General features: G+C 31.3%; 1 protein-coding gene and 1 long non-coding RNA gene across 2 annotated transcripts; both read right to left on the bottom strand.

Moving 5' to 3' along the window:
• Nucleotides 1-11503: 11503 nt before the first annotated feature.
• Nucleotides 11504-13678, bottom strand: LOC134699756 (uncharacterized). The gene is made up of 3 exons (XR_010103657.1): nt 13573-13678; nt 12637-12738; nt 11504-11595 (listed from the first exon to the last, which is right to left on the bottom strand). It is a non-coding gene; the product is annotated as an uncharacterized LOC134699756 (long non-coding RNA).
• A 5947-nt stretch (nt 13679-19625) lies between these two features.
• Nucleotides 19626-21045, bottom strand: LOC134699804 (uncharacterized). Its single transcript, XM_063561217.1, has 2 exons — nt 20971-21045; nt 19626-20151 (listed from the first exon to the last, which is right to left on the bottom strand). Exons 1-2 carry the CDS (start codon nt 21014-21016, stop codon nt 19808-19810), a joined length of 390 nt encoding a protein of 129 aa, XP_063417287.1. The 5' UTR covers nt 21017-21045; the 3' UTR covers nt 19626-19807.
• Between the last annotated feature and the right edge of the window lie 18 nt (nt 21046-21063).

Here is a 21063-nt window from a genome sequence, read left to right as displayed (position 1 = left end):
ATATTTTAATATGGAGTTCCTCCAGCTTATACAAACGGGTCGAAAGGTACAAGTAAGCAAATATCAAATTATAAGTTTATTGAACCCGGACAAAACCACTACAAATAAACAATACAAAATGCCACCAGACGTCCACAAACATAAACAACCAAGGAGATGTGGCATGGTTCCCGATGCAATGCAAACTATCTATTAAACTTCAAATGAAGTGGATTTCAGCAATTGAAAACAACACTACGGCATTGCAAAATTAGAAATCAAATACCTTATTGTCGGCTATAGAAAGCCCCGACATGACAATATATGACTATTCAATTGAGAAAACTAACGGTCAAATTTATATCAAAATATTTTTTTGAAAAACAAAAAATACCAGACAAGTAACTAAATATGACAACTACTAATCTACTAGCTCTTAACTTGGGTCTGACACATAAATAAACTTGCTTGAACTTATTTTGTGTTTTAAAGCTCAACCATCTTCTTATCACCGGATGATGGTAAAACAGCAACACGATTATGCTTTAGATATCTGATTGCATTATTTATTATAGTTGATATTGTTTGAATATATGAGGTAGTTAAATTGTGTTAAACATACACAATTAAATGGAGTGTATTTGTTGCATACATGTGTTAACCCATGCACTATTGCTGAATATAAATGTATTCTAATTTCATTGTAACACAATGTTTATGAAAACAAAATATGTGTATTTAATATCATTGTGTTTTATTGGTTGTTGTGGTGGGGTTTTTTTTTGGAATGCCACTCTAAATATGTCGAGGGACGGGGCATTCATTTTTTTTTCAGTAGCACCTTTTTAAAATAAATCCTTTTCATTCGCGCTATAAACTTCATAACTGTTGATATAAATGTCCTTTGGGTTTGTGAGTCTTTGTTTACTCCTTGGCTTTTGTTATTGTCTTTCATAGTATTTCTCAAGAATGTTTTATTAAAACATATGTACATCAGTTGTGGAAAGATCCAACCGTCACTCATTGTTGACTGCGTTGACATGTTGGGATTCTTACACAGTTTTGGGTCAATTTTCTTTGTTCGGATGGTTTTGTTTCTAAGGCGAAGTATTTTATTTATTTTTGTTAGAATACTTTTTTTTGTTAGAATACTTATTTTTGTTAGAATGCTTATTTACTTAGGAATAAATATTCATGTATCTTATCGTAGTCACTAGATAATGAAATAAAATGAATGCAATGTTTATAAAACTTTCAATTTTCTTTAATACTAAGCAACTTACTTCATTTAGCATCTCGGTATTTTTTTATCAATACTTTTCCAATTGTGTACTTTATTGGTAATCTTTTATCGTAAATGGTTTGAGGGTCCTTGGTGAGTCTTTTGTCGTATACAGTTATAACTCTGGTGTTTATACTATATCGTTCTCATCTTGATATGCATGTAATATTTGTCATTTGGTGTAATGTGATAGTTCATCATAAACATCACAATATTGTACACGATATTACATTCATGAGATTCATTTACTGTTATTTGAGATGTGCACGAATAATTATTGATATGCTCATTTACAAAGAAAAATATATATATATAGATTTTGCAAAATTCGAAATACTAGTATTTAGGTTTGTTTAACCAAACGTACAGTTCAACTTAGTCCTATTGCGCACAACGGGTTTTGTTGTTTTTAAATGTTTCCTAATTTCTGATGCAACCATATAACGGCTTTGAAACCTTTATTTTCAATGAAATTTCTGGATCATCCCATAAGACTTATAGTTTGCACTTTTTACATCAATTTGACTTTAATCACATACAAATACTATACGTTTCCCCGATAACAATGCATAATCAAAACAACATATTGACAATTACTTCTCTTTATTTCTAAATTTTGTACTTAACGTATTGTTTTCGAATTATCAATGAAGGCAGTTTGGTATATTGTTTTTAACCCATTCCTGTCAAATTAGGAAATAATCCTTTTTTTGGTTCTGAAGTACGATTGTTTCTTCGGTGATATTCAAAACATTACTCATAAGATAAAAGCACTTAAATAAAAGTAACAGTGTACTCGTCAATAACAAATGCAACTTAATCTCACCGTATCAGATATCCACCACCACAATTCCAGATAAAGCAATACTCTTCAATTTTTGATCGTGTTGCGTATTTAAGGATGATAAATATAAGAATATGTGAAATATATGTCAATGAGACAACTCATCATCCAATAATTTTTTAGCAGTTATATTTGCCACAAAATGTCTGGCTTTTTCAAATAGTTGATGTATCTATCGTGAAAGACGAAATTTTGTATATGGTTACATTTGATTAGAAACATACATAGTGTACTTCGGTACTGGCATGAAAATATGAATTTTGGTTTTATTCAAATTTGCTGTTACAAAATATTAGAAATTATTATAAATTAAGGAATGTATCTCCCTCATGCAAAGCTCCGATTCCTTTCATCTTTTATATAAACTTTTAATTTCAAATATTTTGGCCACGAGCATCACTGCAGAGACATGAATTGTCGAAATACGCATCTGGTGTAAGAAAAATTGGTACCGTTAATTTTATAATATTGACCTACATCTAGAAATAGACAATTCGGGTCGGTTGAACACAAAACTTTACGACAAAAGAGACGATTTCAGTTTTCCAATTGTAAACTTTCCATTTCTAAGTAGCAACATTTCAGCAGCACCTGCATACCAGGTATATATCTCCCAATTGATACGATGTTCCCGTGCTTGCTTTTCCTATCATGATTTTCGTGATAGATAGTTGCTGCTCACAAGGAAGCTATTATACCAAGATTTATAAATGGTGAAGTTGAAATTATCCCTTCGTACATTTTAAAGACGCCGAGTTGGTTGACCGTTATGGAATAACCAATTCACAAATGATATCGGATATGTTCCTTACGTCGTAACTACAACCCCCTTCCCTCTCATGAATGTGACCTACTTAATTATACTATTTACCGGATTTGTTATCACATAAGCAACACGACGGGTGCCACATATTGAGCACGATCTGCGTACCCTTCCGGAGCACCTGAGATCAACCCTTGTTTTTGATTGGGTTCGTGTTGCTTATTCTTTAGTTTGTCTATGTTATGTAATGCTTACTTCATTTTCTGTTCGTCTATTTCATTTTTAGTCATGGCGTGTAAGTTTATTTCCAATTTATAAGTTTGACTGTCCCTCTGGTATCTTTCGTCCCTCTTTTATACTTTATTTGGCCTTATAAGATAGTACTATTTACAAAAGTCATTTTATATTGTATTGTATTAATAATACACGATATGACACTCATGGTATATAAGTAAGATGATATCAATGATGTGTATCTACATTGATTTATCATGAATGTATCACACAATCGAAATATAAGTATCTGTACAAGTATGAATTGTCTATATTGTTTAATACACAATCAATCTGACTTTTTTCAAAATATTGACCAGACGTTACGGTTTTGAATTTGGCAATAGAAATTAAAAGCTTGATCATATATACTATTATTACAGAGTTTGTTCTAATTTCATTGCATTGGAAAACTGTAACTTTTAGTCATAAATCATGTATTTCAGTTCAATACCTTTAATAAGTATGGTTTTTTTTTCAATATAACGTTTGATTACTAATTTGTTTCGTTTATGGTGCAAACAGTTCATTAGAAGTGTTTATTTCCTTTATCATGTTAATATTTGTTGAACAATGAATACAATTATTCAAAATATGTCACAGGCTGACCTCAACGGATTTAATAGTCTGGCTAGAAATTCATCTGATGTCTAACGAGTGCATTTTTTATTGAAATTTTCCATTTGTTTTTCATTCTCTGTTTTATCTTTTTTTATTAGAATTATAGAATTGTTGCTTTAGTGATAATACTAATCACTGTTTACATCCAAACCACGTTAACTTAATATAGCCAATTAATTAATGATGAATATTTTTATTGATTGCAGGCAACAAGATACGTCACAATATATTTTGTACCACAATTTTCATGGGTTCTGCTGCGGTTTAAATAACAAATATTAATCAAATGTGAATCATCGAATTTGAAGTTTTACCATTATGTATACTTAAATCGCGTCAAGTGCTAAATTTACTTCACCAGGTATGAATAAGGTTTGGGACCTTGAAACATGATTAACATGGTCACATTCCGTATGTCAGCTGCTGTAATTTAGTAGTTGTCGTTTGTTTCTATATCTCATGAGTGTTTTCGTTTATTGTTTTGCACGATTTGTAAGATTATTTGATTGCACCGCTGATAGTCTTATGAAGACGAAATGCGCGTCTGGCGCAATTAATAATAATCCTGGTAACTTTGATAACTATTGTATTTTCGGGGCTTCTTAAAGTTGTTTAATTGGTATGGTGTTTTTTTCTCGTTGTTGAAAGCCGTACAGTGTCATATGGTCCCTGGTGGAGAGTAATCTAACTTGCAATTAAACCAAATCTTATTGTTAAATTGATGATTGATCTTTCATCAGTCTAGTGCATAAATAATCATTGAAGATATGATTTATGTTTCCTAAACCATGATGTAACTTTAAACGACTTTCCAACATTTATTTTTTATTGAAATTTCGGGAAAATCCCACAATACTTTATAGTTTGCACTTTTAATATCACTTTGACCTTAATCACAGATATATATAACACTCGTTTCCTCTTTTTTGTTTCCAAACGTGATAACAATGGTTTATCAAAACAATATATTTACAAATACATCCCGCTATTTGTCATTGGGGAAATTGTACTTAACGTATTGATTTTGAATGATCAATGAGGTCAGTTTACTAAATTGTTTCAAGCCCTTTCCTGTCAAAAAAGGTATATTTTGTTCTGAAGTAGGAATTGTTTGATTGTTGACATTCAAAACATTACAAATTAGATAAAAGCACTAAACTCAACTATTGAAATAAAATTCGGTCGGACTTTAATATTCTACTAACCTTGAAGCAAATTTTGTCTTCTAACAGCCTTTAACTCCTTCCATTTTTTAAATTGGACACAACGACTACGAACAAAGTTACATTTTATCTTTTTGAATCAAAATCAGCAATATCAAGTTTAATACTTAACGAGTTGTTAAATTTTCTGTCATTGAGAGGTGTTGTCATAATGTAATCCGTAATACTTCTAAAATGTTATATTCTTGATAGGATAAATAGATGGGGTTAAAATTGCAAATGAGACAACTCTCCTCAAGATTTTAAGGACACACTCAACTATAATACTTAGCACATACCTCATAAACATTTAATTAATGCTAAATGTAAAGGAATTAACTGATCAATACGATTCAAACAAGAAAGAATACTCTGAGACGTGACAGGTTACTTTTACATCTGCACAACAAAGCGACACAAAGTGTGATCTGAGAGTTTTCGTAGTTGCTGGAAGCTAGTCCAAATGGTTTGTTCCTGAACCAGGTTATAAGTTTTTTCGTTTGAATTGTGTAACTGTTGTTATTGCAGGGCCTTGCTTAACTAGAATTGCCAATTGGTTTTCCTCATTGTGAAATACAATGCTGTACTTAACTTCAATGACATTTGATTTTCGTACGTTAGCTAACTTCTAAGCCATCTTATATATGTCTTTAGCAAAGAGAGGGACGAAAGATACCAAAATGGACAGTGAAACTCGTCAATCTAGAACAAACTGACAACGCCATGGTTACTACAGACAAAATATTGTGCACATGACACAACAAAGAAAACTAAAGAATAAACAACACGAACCCCACCAAAAACTAGGGGTGATCTCATGTGCTCCGGAAGGGTAAGCAGATCGTGATCCACATGTGGCACCCGTCGTGTTGCTTATGTGATAACACATCCGGTAAATAGTCTAATTCGGTAGGTTAAATTTATGAAAGGGAAGGGGATTGTAGTGGCAACGTAAGGAACATATCCGATATCATTTGTGAAACGGTTATTCCATAACGATCAACCAACTCGTGATTGCGTCCGTAAAATTTACGAAGGGGTGATTTCAACTTCACCATTTGGAACTCTTGGTTCGATAGCTTCCTTGTGAGCAGCAACCATCTGTCAAGAAAATAATGATAGGAAATGCAAACACGGGATATCGTATCAATTGGGAGATATATACACCGTATGCAGGTGCTGCTGGAATGTTGCTACTTAGAAATGGAAAGTTCACAATTGGAAAGCTGAAATCATCTCTTTTGACGTAAAGTTTTGTTTTCAACCGACCCTCATTGTCAATTTCTAGATGTAAGTCAAGATATGAGGTCGACTTTACTGTATCTGTAGTATCCTTTATCTCTAGTTCGATGGGATATATGTGTTCCACATAGTCACAAAATTTTGAATTATTTAGTGAAAGAACATTATTAATATAGCGGAAATTAGAGTTAGGGAAGTCTAAGAAGTTCCTGCATAAAGTCAGCCTCATAATAATAATAAAACAAGTCGACAAGTAGAGGGGCACAGTTTGTTCCCATTGGAATGCCGACAGTCTGTTGAAAAACACGTCCTCCGAACGTAACAAATATGTTGTCAATCAAAAAATCAAGCAGGCTATAAAGGGCCTAAAATTACTGTGTTATACAATTCAAAAAACTAATGGTATAGTATATATCAAACACGGGAAACGAGAAATACTTCTGAACTACATCAACAAACGACAACCAATGAGCAACATTACCTTTTACAAAAAACACTATAGACAAAGCAAGCTATAAAAATATCTGAAATGACAGATGTTTTAAATCAAATCAAACGAAAACACGAAAACTTTTTTTTAATATCAAAAAGTGTATGTTAGTCATATAATGTGAAATAGTTTGGAAATTGCAGGATTTGTCTCATAATGCATACTAAAAACCTAAGTTTTAATATGAAAGACAACATTTTAGTCAGAACTTTATTCTATTGTTTTAATGACAAGTTTATATATTCTTCCTCGTTCTCTTGTAGATCAATATTTGACTGGTGAAATTCGTTATCTGCTTTGGAGAAATCGATCTCGACATATTTGAGTTTAACATTTTCCTCACTGTCATTTTCTGCACAATGAATATCTGTATTATCCGGAGAACAAGGTGTCAAATTATCTTCACATACATACTTAAGTTTCTCAGCAACTTTAATTTCATCATAATGAATTTTTGTTTTATATGTAGAAGAAGAATGGGGCACATTTTCCGCAAGGACATTTTCATAAAATTCATCTTCGGCTGTAACTGTAGCAGGAGAAGGGAGAACGTGTTCATCACGGTCATTTTCATAAAAATGAATTTCTCCTTTACCCGATGAGGAATACGGTATATCATTTTCTTGACCGTCATTTTCATAAAAATTAGTCTTTAGAAGATCTAGTGCGTAATTGAATTCTATATTTGCATTACAGATATTTTTTGTAATATCCGGGAAAAAATTCAGTTTCACATTTTCTTGGCCGTCATTTTCATAAAAATTAGTTTCTTTTTTATCTGTAGAAGACATAAGCCGCATATTTTCATCACTGTCATTTTCATAGAAATGAACTGCTGCTGTATCAGGTGAAAACTTCAGATTCACATTTTCCTGACCGTCATTTTCATAAAAATGATTTTCTGGATAATACGGTGAGTTTTTTAGTTTCGTATTTTCTTCACAGATATTTACATCAACATTAAATTTTATTTTATTCGGTGAAGATTTCGCTTGTATATTTTTCTTTCTGATGTCATGAACGTTCATTTCTGATTTATCCGGTTTGGAATCTTGTTCTGTAAATTCAACGGAAGTTCCACAAGCACCATTTACACATCTAGAGGTAGTTGAACTATCTGTTCTGGTAGATACGTAACCATGTTCGTCTCCGATATCATCTGCAGTTAGGGAAATCACAGCTTTGATCATGATAGAATAACAACAACAAATACAGAATATGTACAATTTTATAACTCATCGCCAATTTGTAGGAAAAAGCAATTATATTTTCAATAAAAACGTCATTCTTTGACTTTTTAGGAAACTTGGTAGCATTGAGAAGTTGCTGATATGGATATGTATATCGTAATCATTGTGTCACTTTGAATACAGATGCTGCGTGATGTTACATTCCGAAAACATCCGTTACTTTTGAGTCAGTTCACAGTGATTTGAATACAGTTGACTGAGTTTATACTAAACAAGTAATGATGGGCACTAATATAAAAATAAGGTGATTTTGTGTGATTGCCAACAAGAAAACTATCCTTCAAAGTACATGTACCGTGGATGCAATCATATAGAGGCAACGTACACTACGTCCTTAAAAAACAAAGAAAACCCCATACCGTATAGAAGGTTATAAAAGGACATAAATAAATATACGAAACACTTAAAATGAGAAAATAACATCTCCTTGTATGACAAAACAGTTTCCAAAAAACAAATATGAATGATATAACTAAACGGTTACAACTGAACTTCATGTTTCTAACTTCTAACATGTGGAGCATGATCTGATTACCCATCCAAAAACACCTGAGATCACCCCTAGCTAATGTGGGGTTCGTGATGTCTATTCTTCAGTTTTCGATGTTGTGTCATGTGTACTATTGTTTGTCTGTTTGTCCATTTAATTTTTAGCCATGGAGTTGTCAGTTTATTTTCTTTTTATGAGTTGTCCCTCTGGTGTATTTCGTCCATCTCCTGCAATAGCCTCATCCTTCTGCTGATGTCTATCATATGGTAGGTTTGGTGTCTCTATGACACATTTCTCGTTTCAATTCTCAATTTTATCGTGTAAAATGTGTAGGGTTCCAACATTTGTTTCTAACCTTGAAAAGAGTCGTGACTGCACAACATAAAAACAAACTATGAAAAAAAGTTGAATCAGGCTTAACTCGTCAGATCGGTACAAAAAAAAACAGACACAGAAAGGAAGCATAGGCAAAGCATATATGTGTATTTATTCTTCATCCTCAACAACAAAGAAGACACTGAGTACATATTTAACAGTACTCGCAGATACTTGCAGCTAGTGCAAAGTCAATAACAACAACTGATAAAACAAACATGTATTTAAGACTACTATATCAACCAGTACACATTCAACATGCCCTTTGTTCATTTCAGGTATGGTTCCCACGAATATGATTCTTTAATTTTCGGTGTAATGTTTTGTAATTGCTATTCTTATTCTAGTATAATTTTAGCTATAATTATTTCTGTATTTGGAATATGTTTTAAAGCTCTACAATAATCGTTCTTTTCCGTATTTAATTATAAAAAAAATAGCAATAGTCTGTTAATTTTAAATGACATACCTCGAATTATAGGTTGCATTTCTATTCCGTCAATTATTTCTACAAATTGAGCATTTCCAGTACCTCTCCCTGATACATGTTTCTTCATTAAAGTTTGTATTCTTAAATTAAAATTGAATTAGCGTTGAACACAAGATTATCGTTGAAGCAGTTGACAAAAGTAAAGACTTCGAAATCCAAACCTCGCCAAAATTTGTTGTGATATTAGGTTCCCCGGGATGGTAAGCAGATCTTGTTTCGCATGTTGCATGCGGTATGCTGCTCAAGTAAGTACAAACCAGGCAACTAATCTAATTTAGTAAATTAATATTTTCCAGAAACATGCGTCATCCATAACACAATTATAGTAGAAAGCGTTGATATAACACCTAATTTCACTCCAGGTTTTTAGAGAAGTTCGTGTTATTTCTTAATTATTATTTATAACTGTTGATGTAAATGCCGTTTTGTTTTTTGAGTCTTTGTGTACTCCTTTGTTTTGATCGTTATTGTCTGAATCCCACTGACCGAGGCGTTAAATATTGACCCCTGTGCACACGACACGTTTCTGCTTATAACTATCTTGTTTGGAAGTCAAATGTTAGAAACTCTTATGATTATAAAAAATCACACAGTGTGTTAAAATATTGTCAACAATAATCGTTCGCAAAAATCACGATTATTTAAAAAAAAATTACTGAGCAAGAAAGAGTGGAAGACAACAAATATAGCAAAAATTAATTTTAAGTAAGATCAAGCAAATAATAAATTTGTATGTTCATCACTATAGGAATTTGTCCGTGGTAAACTCTCGTTAGTTTTAGTTTTAAACATATTTATTTATAGTGGATTGGAAACAATTATTTGCAACTTATGTTCATTCCTTTCTATTTTGCAGGTGCGACTTCTTCATTGTAAAGGCATTAGCCTGCTCTTTTACGAAATCAAGAGGGGTGTATTTTACTTACAAACTCTCGTCAACACTAGGTTTTCTAAACAGACAAGCAGATGATAAAACAACTTATTCTGTATATTTCTTTGTTCATAATTATATTAAAATGTTAACTAATTGATAGTTAAATAAATGTTTTCAAAACGTCCGATGGAAACATGTCTTCTATACGCAGAACAATTATAAAAAAAAATTCCAGGATCCTTTTAGTTTTAACATATTTTGAGTATACATTTTTGGAATGTAGATTTCAAGATAACGGACATATCACTTAAAACCTTTACTAAATTTTTCCATAGATATAAAGATTTGGTTTTGAAGTTTGGTTGTACCTGTAGAAAACTTATTTCAAACGGGATAGCACATCCTCATTTTTACGGAAATGTTGTTAATTGTGCCCGGAAATTTAGAAATGATCCATGTAAACTTGTTGCTCCTTCAAATAAACTTATTCTTAAAGGTTACCTATTGAACACTGTAATAAGATCATTGAATATTGTTTTTATTGGTATAAATATTGACTTTGTTATCAGTAGATTAAAAGTTAACTAAATATTACTAGTATGATATATACATATACATTTTCATGGATCTACAATCTGTCAATACCTGTAAGTTGGCATTGCACAAGGTCATGTTTTTCTCTGGCTGTTTATGACGTCTTTACACTAAATCCATTGTATGTTGGATATGTACGGATTGATTGCTTAGTCTTAGAGGCATATTTTTTTTATTAGTTGTTAATTGCTTTGAACTAGCTGTCAGATAACTGCGTGTACTCTCAGATCTATTCATTGTGTCTTTTTGTGTCGGGATGTATAAGTACCCGGCCACGTTCACTTGAATTTTTTGTTGATCTGATGAGTTTAGCCTCTTTCAACTGATTTTTATAGTTCGTTCTTATGTTGTACTGTTATATCACTGTCCCAGGTTAGGGGAGGGTTGGGATCCCGCTAACATGTTTAACCCCGCCACATTATTATGTATGTGCCTGTCCCAAGTCAGGAGCCTGTAATTCAGTGGTTGTCGTTTGTTCATGTGTTACACATTTGTTTTTCGTTCATTTTTTTTTACATAAATAAGGCCTTAGTTTTCTCATTTGAATTGTTTTTCATTGTCTTATCGGGGCCTTTTATAGCTGACTATATGCTGTATGGGCTTTGCTCATTGTTGAAGGCCATACGATGACCTATAATTGTTTATGTTTGTGTCATTTTGGTCTTTTGTGGATAGTTGTTTCATTGGCAATCATACCACATCTTCTTTTTTATACGATTTGAAAATACTACGGAAAGTTAGTTTATCTGTATTGTAAATGATGCAATTTCTGTTAAGATTATTAAATATCTTGCATACCTCTTTTTATGACTTCTCTTAAGATGTCCTGTTTAAAACAGCAATAAAAGAGAGTAAATCAAAACGAAAATAACTTTGCCATATGTTGATAAATACAGCGCTCGGAACTTTGTCATGTAGATTTATATTTATATATGTTTTACTATCACGGGAGCTTAGTATTTGTTGCAAATCGTTGAAGTCTATGTAATTATTTAACATATACAATATGTATTGCATTTAAATAATTCAAGATGCAAGGCAATTCATTTGATACACCATATGAGCGTTTCGTCCCAATTAAACTCAGCAGTGCGGTTTGATTCAAAAAGTTAAAGGGTTTAATCATATACAAAATTAAAGTCCATTCAAACCGCGAAATAGATGTACAATACGCTAGGGCAATTTGAGTTTGCGTTTGAATAACTTGACGTAAACTGCATATGGCTTTATTTTTTTTAATTTTGTACAGGAAAGCTGTCTGGTAACTTTTTACCACAACGTCTTTTTATTTGGAATAGGTCGAGCGCACTATTTTCGGAGCACACACTTAGTCCCCGTTGTTATGTTTGGCTCAATTTTCATATGTTTTTGCAATATCTTTGTTATTTTTGTGGTCGTTTCGATATTTTCCTATTACTATTTGGCAATGGTGTTCTTTGAATTTTTATTTTACTTATATTGATATGGTTACTTATTGCGTTGTACAGTTCTCCTAACATTGCACAAAAGTGAGTTGTATAATGTGAAGTACAAGAAATTGCTCGACTAATAAACAGGGATAAAACACTGTTATATGGTCGGGTTGTTGTCGCTTTGACACATTCCCCATTTCCTTTCTCATTTTTATAACAATTAATATGTGAACTAACTATACAAATCAAATAAAAAAATAAGTTGACTCACGAGATTAAATATGAAAGCACAAAACCAAATGACACATTTCTTAAACACCTTATACTGATTCAATTAGACTCGTTGGGTGTAACTAAGAGCTACGTCAAAGCCCTATTTCAACAGTTGATTGATAATTATCTTTTTTTGGTTGTTCGAAATGTTTTTGATTCCGTACAATACAAACAGTACTTACGAACATATGCTGCCACTCCACCAATTAGTACCACAAAACTTATCAGCAATACGGTGATAGTGGAACATTCACAAATATTCTCCTTTGGTAAAGTATAACTGGCTGCAAAAGGATTTTTTTGGTACGTTATTCAAGTTAACATTTCATTAACTAAACAGAGACACAAGGATTAAAATGTTGTACGCTAGTTGCGCGTTTCGTCTACAAAAATCTCACCAGTAACGATCGAATCAAAAATATAAAATTGCCAAATAAGGCACCAATTTCAAGAGCAGTATGAAACCGAAATTCCCAAATGTTTTGCAAAGTACAGCTCAGGTATTATACTTCCGGAGGTTGTAAGTCCTTTATACTTCTAAAAACTCAAAAATTAAAAAAAAACATCCTATAAGTATGATTAATTATCAAACAACATGATTACCTATCACTTCCACGACTACACACGTGATACTAGTGAAGCTAGCTGTATGTATTATATTGTTTGTATTTCTATGACTTATAATTTCAGAATGCCCAATTTATATCTTATATATATTGGGCATTCTGGTTACGTGAATGTTGAAAACGCAAGATTGTTTCTACATTTCAAATAGTGACCGAAGATAATTTACACTAATAAAAACATTATATATAGCTAATACATGATACAAATATACATGAATATGTAGTGCAATGGTGAAACCACTACAAAATAACAAACAATTCAAACGTTCGAATAACGCACGGTCGTCTACATTTAAGCTTCTCGTCTGTATAAGTTATGATTGAACTAAAAATCACAACGGAAATACCGCTTTCAAAACATAATGCTGAAGAATAGAAAAGAATAATGATCAAATTTTACTTTACGACCCAAAATCTTGGTTTGGCTGTTTCCTTAATGTGTCAGCTATTATAAATGTCGTTGACAGTCCAACAAATGACACTAATACTTACCAGACTCTATGAAACGTAAAATATGACAGAAGGATATACACGTTAGGCAATAATTCTTCATCTTTGTTACTGAAAAGAAATATGACAAATGAAATGTACTGTGATTATTTCTTAATTATTACAAGTACAATGTATAAAAGTATTGCTCAAGATATTTCAATGTATTTTTTTTTTTTTTTACATTTGTAGACTTTAATCGCCAATGAAACGTTTGTAAATAATTGTTTAAATTTATATGATGTTTTTTTGGGGGGGTCATTGGATGAGCCAGCAAGTTTCAGAATGCTCAGACGCATAAAGTGTGATCAGCACAAGTTCGTTTTCGCTACTGATGGATAATCAAAGGGTATCATAAGATCAGTATTAACGATAGATTTTATGAAATGCCTTTCTAAAATAACTGTTGATAGATTGAAGAATTATTTAGAAATCTTACGTTCAAATTCCATCAAGCATGTTCACTTAGCTAGTATGTATAGAACCTTTTATAATATAGCTCAGCAATAGTCGACATCTCCGAACTATTTTGCTAAGAGTGTTCCTAGTGAAGATAAATCAAGAAAACGACGTCCAGCAAATTTAACAAATTGTTAACTTCAATGCTTAAACACAATAATACTAAAGCGTCACAGAAAGAACTTTTTCTCCACATATTTTATATTACTCTAAGTTAAAAGTAAATTTAATAAAGTAAATCCAGTCTCCATTTTTGTTAATCCAAGCAGTAATTCTTTTGAAAGATATCAAACGACTTGATGCACCATATTATTAAAATAATAAAAATTTCAAATTATTATAAATCTAACATAGCAAAGGAAGCTCTGATAGAAAATACGTGATGCGAACACTTGAACATATACCATTAAAGAAACACACAAAAAAAAATACAGGTTTAATTCGATCTACCTATTTTTAAAGATTTGCTTCAGGAAGGAAATAACATAATTCCACATTTAAAAGAAATCTGAGTTGAATTTATCCCTAAAGTAAGTCTCCTACTTCAATTGTTTTAAGTTGCACATAACACCAATTTACCATATATTACTAAGCGTGCATAAACTTTGCCAATTATTTCCTCTTGTTTACACAAATGGCAGTTCAAATGATACACCATAAATTAAAAACAAATAATGACAAAATTTCCTGTTTAAAGGAAATGAATTTTAAATGTAAAGTTGACCTTTTTATAAATTTAACACTACCCTCTATTGCACAGAATTTGCAAAATAATGTGTAAACCAGTAACAGATGCATTCCTTATTCGGTTAAATCCATTTGTTTTAAATACAAATACAATTTGTTTTTATTGGTTAAATGGTGGATCTTATGAGGTTTTTTTTGTATCAATAAAATGGAAAGAATAAACGAATACTAATTATTTCCCCATTCGCTTCGTTGAATTTTAATCATTTTTTTAACCGTCCATTGTATTCAAGCATGTCACTTTACAAATGATTAGATTTATATATACATCGACAAAAACAGTATCCACTTATATTAATAATTTGTACATACTCTTCAGTTATCTTTAAAAAAAATAATGCCTCATTATTTTTTTGCACATAAGATTCCTTAGTCCACCTCGCCGTTCTGTTTTTTTCTAATTTTCAGATGAGTTTTCGGAGGTGTATTAAAATGAGCAATCTTGGTTTTTCTTCGGATTGTCTTATCAACAACGATTAAAACTACATTATTTATTGAATGAAATGTTGTATAAACATAAAGACACGTCGGAAATTGTGATGGAAATAGACGTTAAAGGTTAAGGTCGAATTGATTGTGAAGTGTAAGTGGTTTTCCGTTTTAGACTTAGCATATGAACCTTTCTGATGAAGTCACTCAAGATTCATAAGTATGTTGATCTGTATTGGTATTCAATTAAAAAGTATATAAAAGAACTGGTCAGGAACTTTTCTGTCAGGGAAAGATATCCATTCACCGGACATTCCGACGTCTTACCAATAAAACCTGCAGACTGCCAAGATAATGTTTATAGTAAATATAGTGAGTGAACGCTTACATTCTATCCATCAATTGCAAAATTATAATTTTGAACAATAACTTCACAAAATCTATCTCGAATGAGACAGAAAGAGAGACTTAACTCATATATTTCTAAACATTTATGATGTTTATTTATTACCTAGTTTCAAAAATAATTTCCAAATTTTTAAAAAGTTATTGTATTAATAATTGTACTATTTGAATTACCTGTACTGGTTCCTGATAGCAAATCGCTTTCAACAAGTGTCTTGTTATTTATAAGTAACAAAGATGTAACTTTTTCTTATAACTATTTTTACATAGTTTTACATTGATAAATTGATAAATGGACTCTCAAGAGTTTCAATAATGTTTTTTTTTTATCACATAAGTTTTTTTAACTTTGTAATTTCGTGTATGTTAGAACTTATGTAATTTTGTTTTAACATGGAAAGCACTTAGAGTAATTGTAGTTTATAGGAATACCTTGTAATAATAATAATAATAATGATAATAAGCGACAAGTTCCGTCTAAACTATGCATTATTTGAAGTCTATTTTCGCTATGTCTTTTCCATTAAAATTCTTTAACTTTTAAACTTATATGTAGTTTATCATTGATATGTGCATACTTATAAATCAACTGTTAACAAAACAAATTAAAACACTAACACAAGTGAAGATTACCTTAGCTGTATATGGCAAACAAAATTAGAAACTTCTGGTCCTCAATGCTCTTCAACTTCGAACTTAATTTGGCCTTTTTAACTTTATTTTATTCGAGCGTCACGGATGAGTCTTTTGTAGATGAAACGCGTGTCTGACGTAAATGTCAAATTTCAATACTGGTATATATGATGAGTTTATTTACTGACATTAAGCTATTTAATCCCAATGCATGTGCCCGCTAAAATATTTTTTTTCCAAATATGTGTGCAACTTAATGGTTTCAGTTCTGTTGATGGTTGACTGCTTATATCTAAATGTCAAATTATTATTTGGATCATTGCCTGGATTTGAAACATAGTGTTCACTACTTTCAATTATACGACTTTTAAAGTGAGTTGCACAACATAAAATGATTGTTTTTTTCCCAATATTTTCTTTTTTATTTTACTTTATATAGAGAAGAGTAAAATCAAAATTGACCCTGCAATAAAACATTTTAGTTTTCGTAATCTTTATATCTCATTTCAACATATACTTTTCTGAGAATGTTAACTTGTCTTCTTGTCTCCGTATGAGCCTCCTTTAAATAGGAGCACCACCATAGTTATGGCGTATAAAGGATGACATTTGGAGCCTGTATCGGTACAGATTAATGTGAGCATTTGCCTACCCAATTCCCCAGCCTAGCCGTGACGGCTCTTATTACCAGAAAGTTAACCTTCCAAAAACATAAATACAATGCAATCAAATAAAACATACTTACTCACACACTCACATGATTCGCTCAGTCCTCAAAGTATAAAAAGTGTATTTTTTTTTATGTATCAAATATCCTTTTTAACTACAGTTAAAGATATAATCTGGTTATTTGTTAATTGTTTCTGTATTTTATAAGGCAAATATATAACGAGTTAGTGTAAGGTATCGTCTTGGGCTTGAAAGTGGGTGCGTTTGCGTTTCATGTAACAGTAAAACTATGGATTTGTAATAAATAATTACATATTTACTCTAATATCATAGTTGCAGGATCATTTGTATTTACAAATTAATATGATTTATCGTTAGCTGTGGTATTAAAAAATTGTTTTTTATATCTAAAGCCCTATTAACTTTAAATTCCACGAAATGAATGTGTATGTCATGTATATTATACTGTACGCTTGCCATCCAATTGCATGTGTGAACCGTCGATATTTTGCCACTTGTATTTATTTAAATCGGAATTTACCTTTGATTTTTTTTGAAATTATAATCATCAGGACAACTAACAATAAATTAACATTTTTTTAGACTTCGAATATGCTTATCAGTTATCTTTGAACTATTTTGTTGATTTAATCTTTTGGGCAATTTTTACCTTCAGTGAATCTCTTTTTTTATTTTTATTTTTCATATGTCAGGCGAAATTATGCGTTTAGTTTTTACAGAAAAAAATAAGTTAAAAAGTAAAGGTAAAATTTATATTACATTAGAATTGTAAGTGTTTTTCTGTTATTATTAAAGTAAATTCATTAAGACCCCGTTTTGGCCCCAAATTATAGCAATTTTACAAAATTGTTATTATGTAAACGTTTAGTTATTTATTGGATAGAAGTATGGTTCTGCTACATAAATATGGGCTGTTTTTGTCAATACAATGCATATATATTGGGTACTAGCACCATTAAGTCTTAACAATTCCAGCATTTTACTTAAATTTTAGACGGTTTCCGTGTAAAACGAAAGTGGCCGCATCCGTGTTCATCCAAAATATTGAAATGGAAGTTGTATGTGTTTAAAAAGTGGTCAAAATCTTTCGTCAGATAAAACTGAAATTTGAGGCCAAAATCGGTCCTTACAGGAACTACTCCTTTGACTTCGATCTATTTTCAATTTATACTTCCGAAGGATGTTATCAAATAAATTCCTCATCAAGTGCATGTACTTGATGTATGTTAAAATCATTAAGTGTTATTTTCATTTAAAGGTGAATGCACAAATTAAATAACTATATGAATCAAATCTATAAATGTTTTTTTTAAAATCCGTTTCCTGATAATAATAATAAGAAGAAAGATAATACTTTTAGACAAGCTTATCAAGGCCGATTGACAAAGTTTAACTACGTTTTAAATTACATCTTTATTAATGTACAAAAACCCAAGTTGTTTGGCTATTTTTATTCTTTGAATATGCATAACAAATTCATGTTCATTGATAAATATTACGAACCGTTGGTCTAAAAAGTAAAATCACAAAAATACTGAACTCAGAGGAAAATCAATTTGGAAAGTCCATAATCACATGGCAAAATCAAAAAACAAAACGCATCAAAAACGAATGGACAAGAACTGTCATATTCCTGACTTGGTACAGGCATTTTCAAATGTAGAAAATGGTGGATTAAACCTGATTCTATAGCGCTAACCCTCTCACTTTAATAACAGTCTCATCAAATTCCGTTACATTTACATGATACATAATGCACACTTAACAAATGTGCAGTAAAATATGTGTTATTGTTCATGTTTCGAATAGTAGACATATTTTGCGGTAATATTATTTTTGACAGGATTGTCAGTTTTTTGTCAGATGTAATGTTTCCTTTAGTTGATTTTACCCGTAGTATTTTTGTTGGTTTTTTTATTATGACATTATATAACGGGATCGATTTTCACCTAAACCAGTGCTATGAGTTGCCAGGAACATAAGTTTTTGCTTCGTGTTGAGGGACTCAATTTTGCTGTTTGATGAAGGATTCTGTTAAATTTCTAACCAGTTAGTTTGGAACCAACATTATAAAAACGCTTGATTACTAGTATTGGATTGACAATCTATATATTAGTTTTGGAGACGTGTTTATAAACAAACAGTCGACAAACTGAAGGGGAAAATATAGTTTTTATAAGGGAGATTGGAGTTTTATGAAAAATTAAAAGAAGCTAGCATTATTCTTTGACTTCCCGCTCCGATGTCTAGTATAGGTCTCCTCATGACTAATTACTAACAAAAATTATTTCAGGAACTTAAGATGAGGGATTATAACGACATAAAATACATAAATTTACATAAAATAAAAGATAATAAGGGTCAGCATTCAATAACCTTTGATCTCAAAATGTATAAGTTTAACATTCTATAAGAAACTTTATATATATATGCAGCGACAAGAAAAAAAAATATATTCCATGTATGCAAGCCCTGCTGGATGACAATTGGAAAACTGATATCATCCATTTTGTCGTTTAGTTTTGATTTTAGTTGATAACTATCTAGACTTCAGTCAAGATATGAAACAGATTTTACAAAGTAAACATGTGATATGATTTTGTGATACGAGATTTATGAAAAAAATCAATATGTAAAATAAATCAAACATATCAAAAATTCAAGTCATAACGTCAATCAATCAATCAATTCAGTTGTGTATTTACAGTTGAATTATATGTACATAGGCCCCATTTAATAATTACTATAGAATTACACAGAACTTAATATAGTCTCATTTTTAGTGACAGAGTAAAGTCTGTTCTTTCGGTAATATATGTGTGACCGAAAAACAATGTTATCTGTTTTCTTTAACTCGATCTCATTATATTTCGGATTAATTATTATTATCACCATCCTTTTCTTCATAATGTGTGTCTGCTTGATCTGGCGAAGAATCTTGTTCGGTTAATTCAGATGAACATCTACAAGCAGCGTTCTCAGAAGGAGTAGCGTTTTCATTGTTTGAAGTCTTTTTTGGAGTGAGATAAACATGTTCGTCTTCAGCAAGATTATTTGTCAACAGTGTGTTGTATGCATGCTCATAGCCATCGTCCAAATATACCGGAGCATTTGTGTCATCGTCAGAGGATGTTGATGAATGTTCTGCAGATATCGGAACTATATCTGTGGTTTTAACAATTGATCTCTCCACTGTAGGTATAATCGGGCGGCTGTTTTCTGAAAAAATAGATGAAATCACATTTTTGATTTAGTATTTTCATTATAACAATTAACTGTGTACTTTTTTGCTTACCTAATTTACAGTGTTTCATATTGCTGCGTTATAAAAAAAAATGAATAAATTAATTTTGTTCAATGGTAATTAATTTTATTATACTTCACGTTAAAATGCCATATTTTGATTGGCTAATACGAGGGTGTCATTTTACTCTATCACATAGCTGAGAGGGTGACAATTTTTTTGAATGTTACCCTCTCGTCTAAACCAATCAAAAATCGACAATTTAAAGGACAATGTGCTTGAGGTATACCCCAATAATTGAATACTGTATCTATGTCAAGTATATTCACATTTAAGTGCCAGTCTGCCTAAGAATCAGGCAGTGGTGAAAACATGACAAAAAAAACCCTCCCAATTTGACATTGATTTCAGTTCAAAATATGTAGTTATGCACAAAAATAACATTCATTTTCATTTTCTGTTCTGGTAATAGAAGATACAATTTGGTTGAAATGCATTAGAAATTAATGAATAAGGGTAGATAACTCTGTAATTTGCTATCATTCTAACCAATTTTCTAACCAAGTTATTTGATATTACCAGACACACACAAACAAAAGACTAATACTTTTTAATTCAGGATGATAGTTAGTATTAAATAGCATGATTAGCTCGGTGGGTTTTTTCTAATCATGTTTTAATTTTTACCTAAATTGCATGATTCTTAAAAAGACTGGCACTTAATCACTTATCAAATCTGATGAAGGTATAACATTGTAAGTTCTTATTTTAGGATTTTATGTTTCAATCAATACCTTGCCATGGCGTCACTATGCTCTCATCTATCATATATATCTCCATATTATGACCACTCTCATCATCATTTCCTCTTGGAGATCCGAGATTAA

Source organism: Mytilus trossulus, unplaced genomic scaffold (assembly GCF_036588685.1).
Source record: "Mytilus trossulus isolate FHL-02 unplaced genomic scaffold, PNRI_Mtr1.1.1.hap1 h1tg000085l___fragment_1__unscaffolded, whole genome shotgun sequence".
Taxonomy (NCBI): domain Eukaryota; kingdom Metazoa; phylum Mollusca; class Bivalvia; order Mytilida; family Mytilidae; genus Mytilus; species Mytilus trossulus.
This window is presented reverse-complemented; position numbering and strand designations above follow the sequence as displayed.

Bases quoted from the DNA above. Each gene is read 5' to 3' on its own strand.
- LOC134699804 (XM_063561217.1), bottom strand. From the start codon at position 21,016: ATGGAGATATATATGATAGATGAGAGCATAGTGACGCCATGGCAAG. The intron at 20,152-20,970 runs GTATTGATTGAA...CTATTTTTTCAG, and splicing joins CATAGTGACGCCATGGCAAG to AAAACAGCCGCCCGATTATA.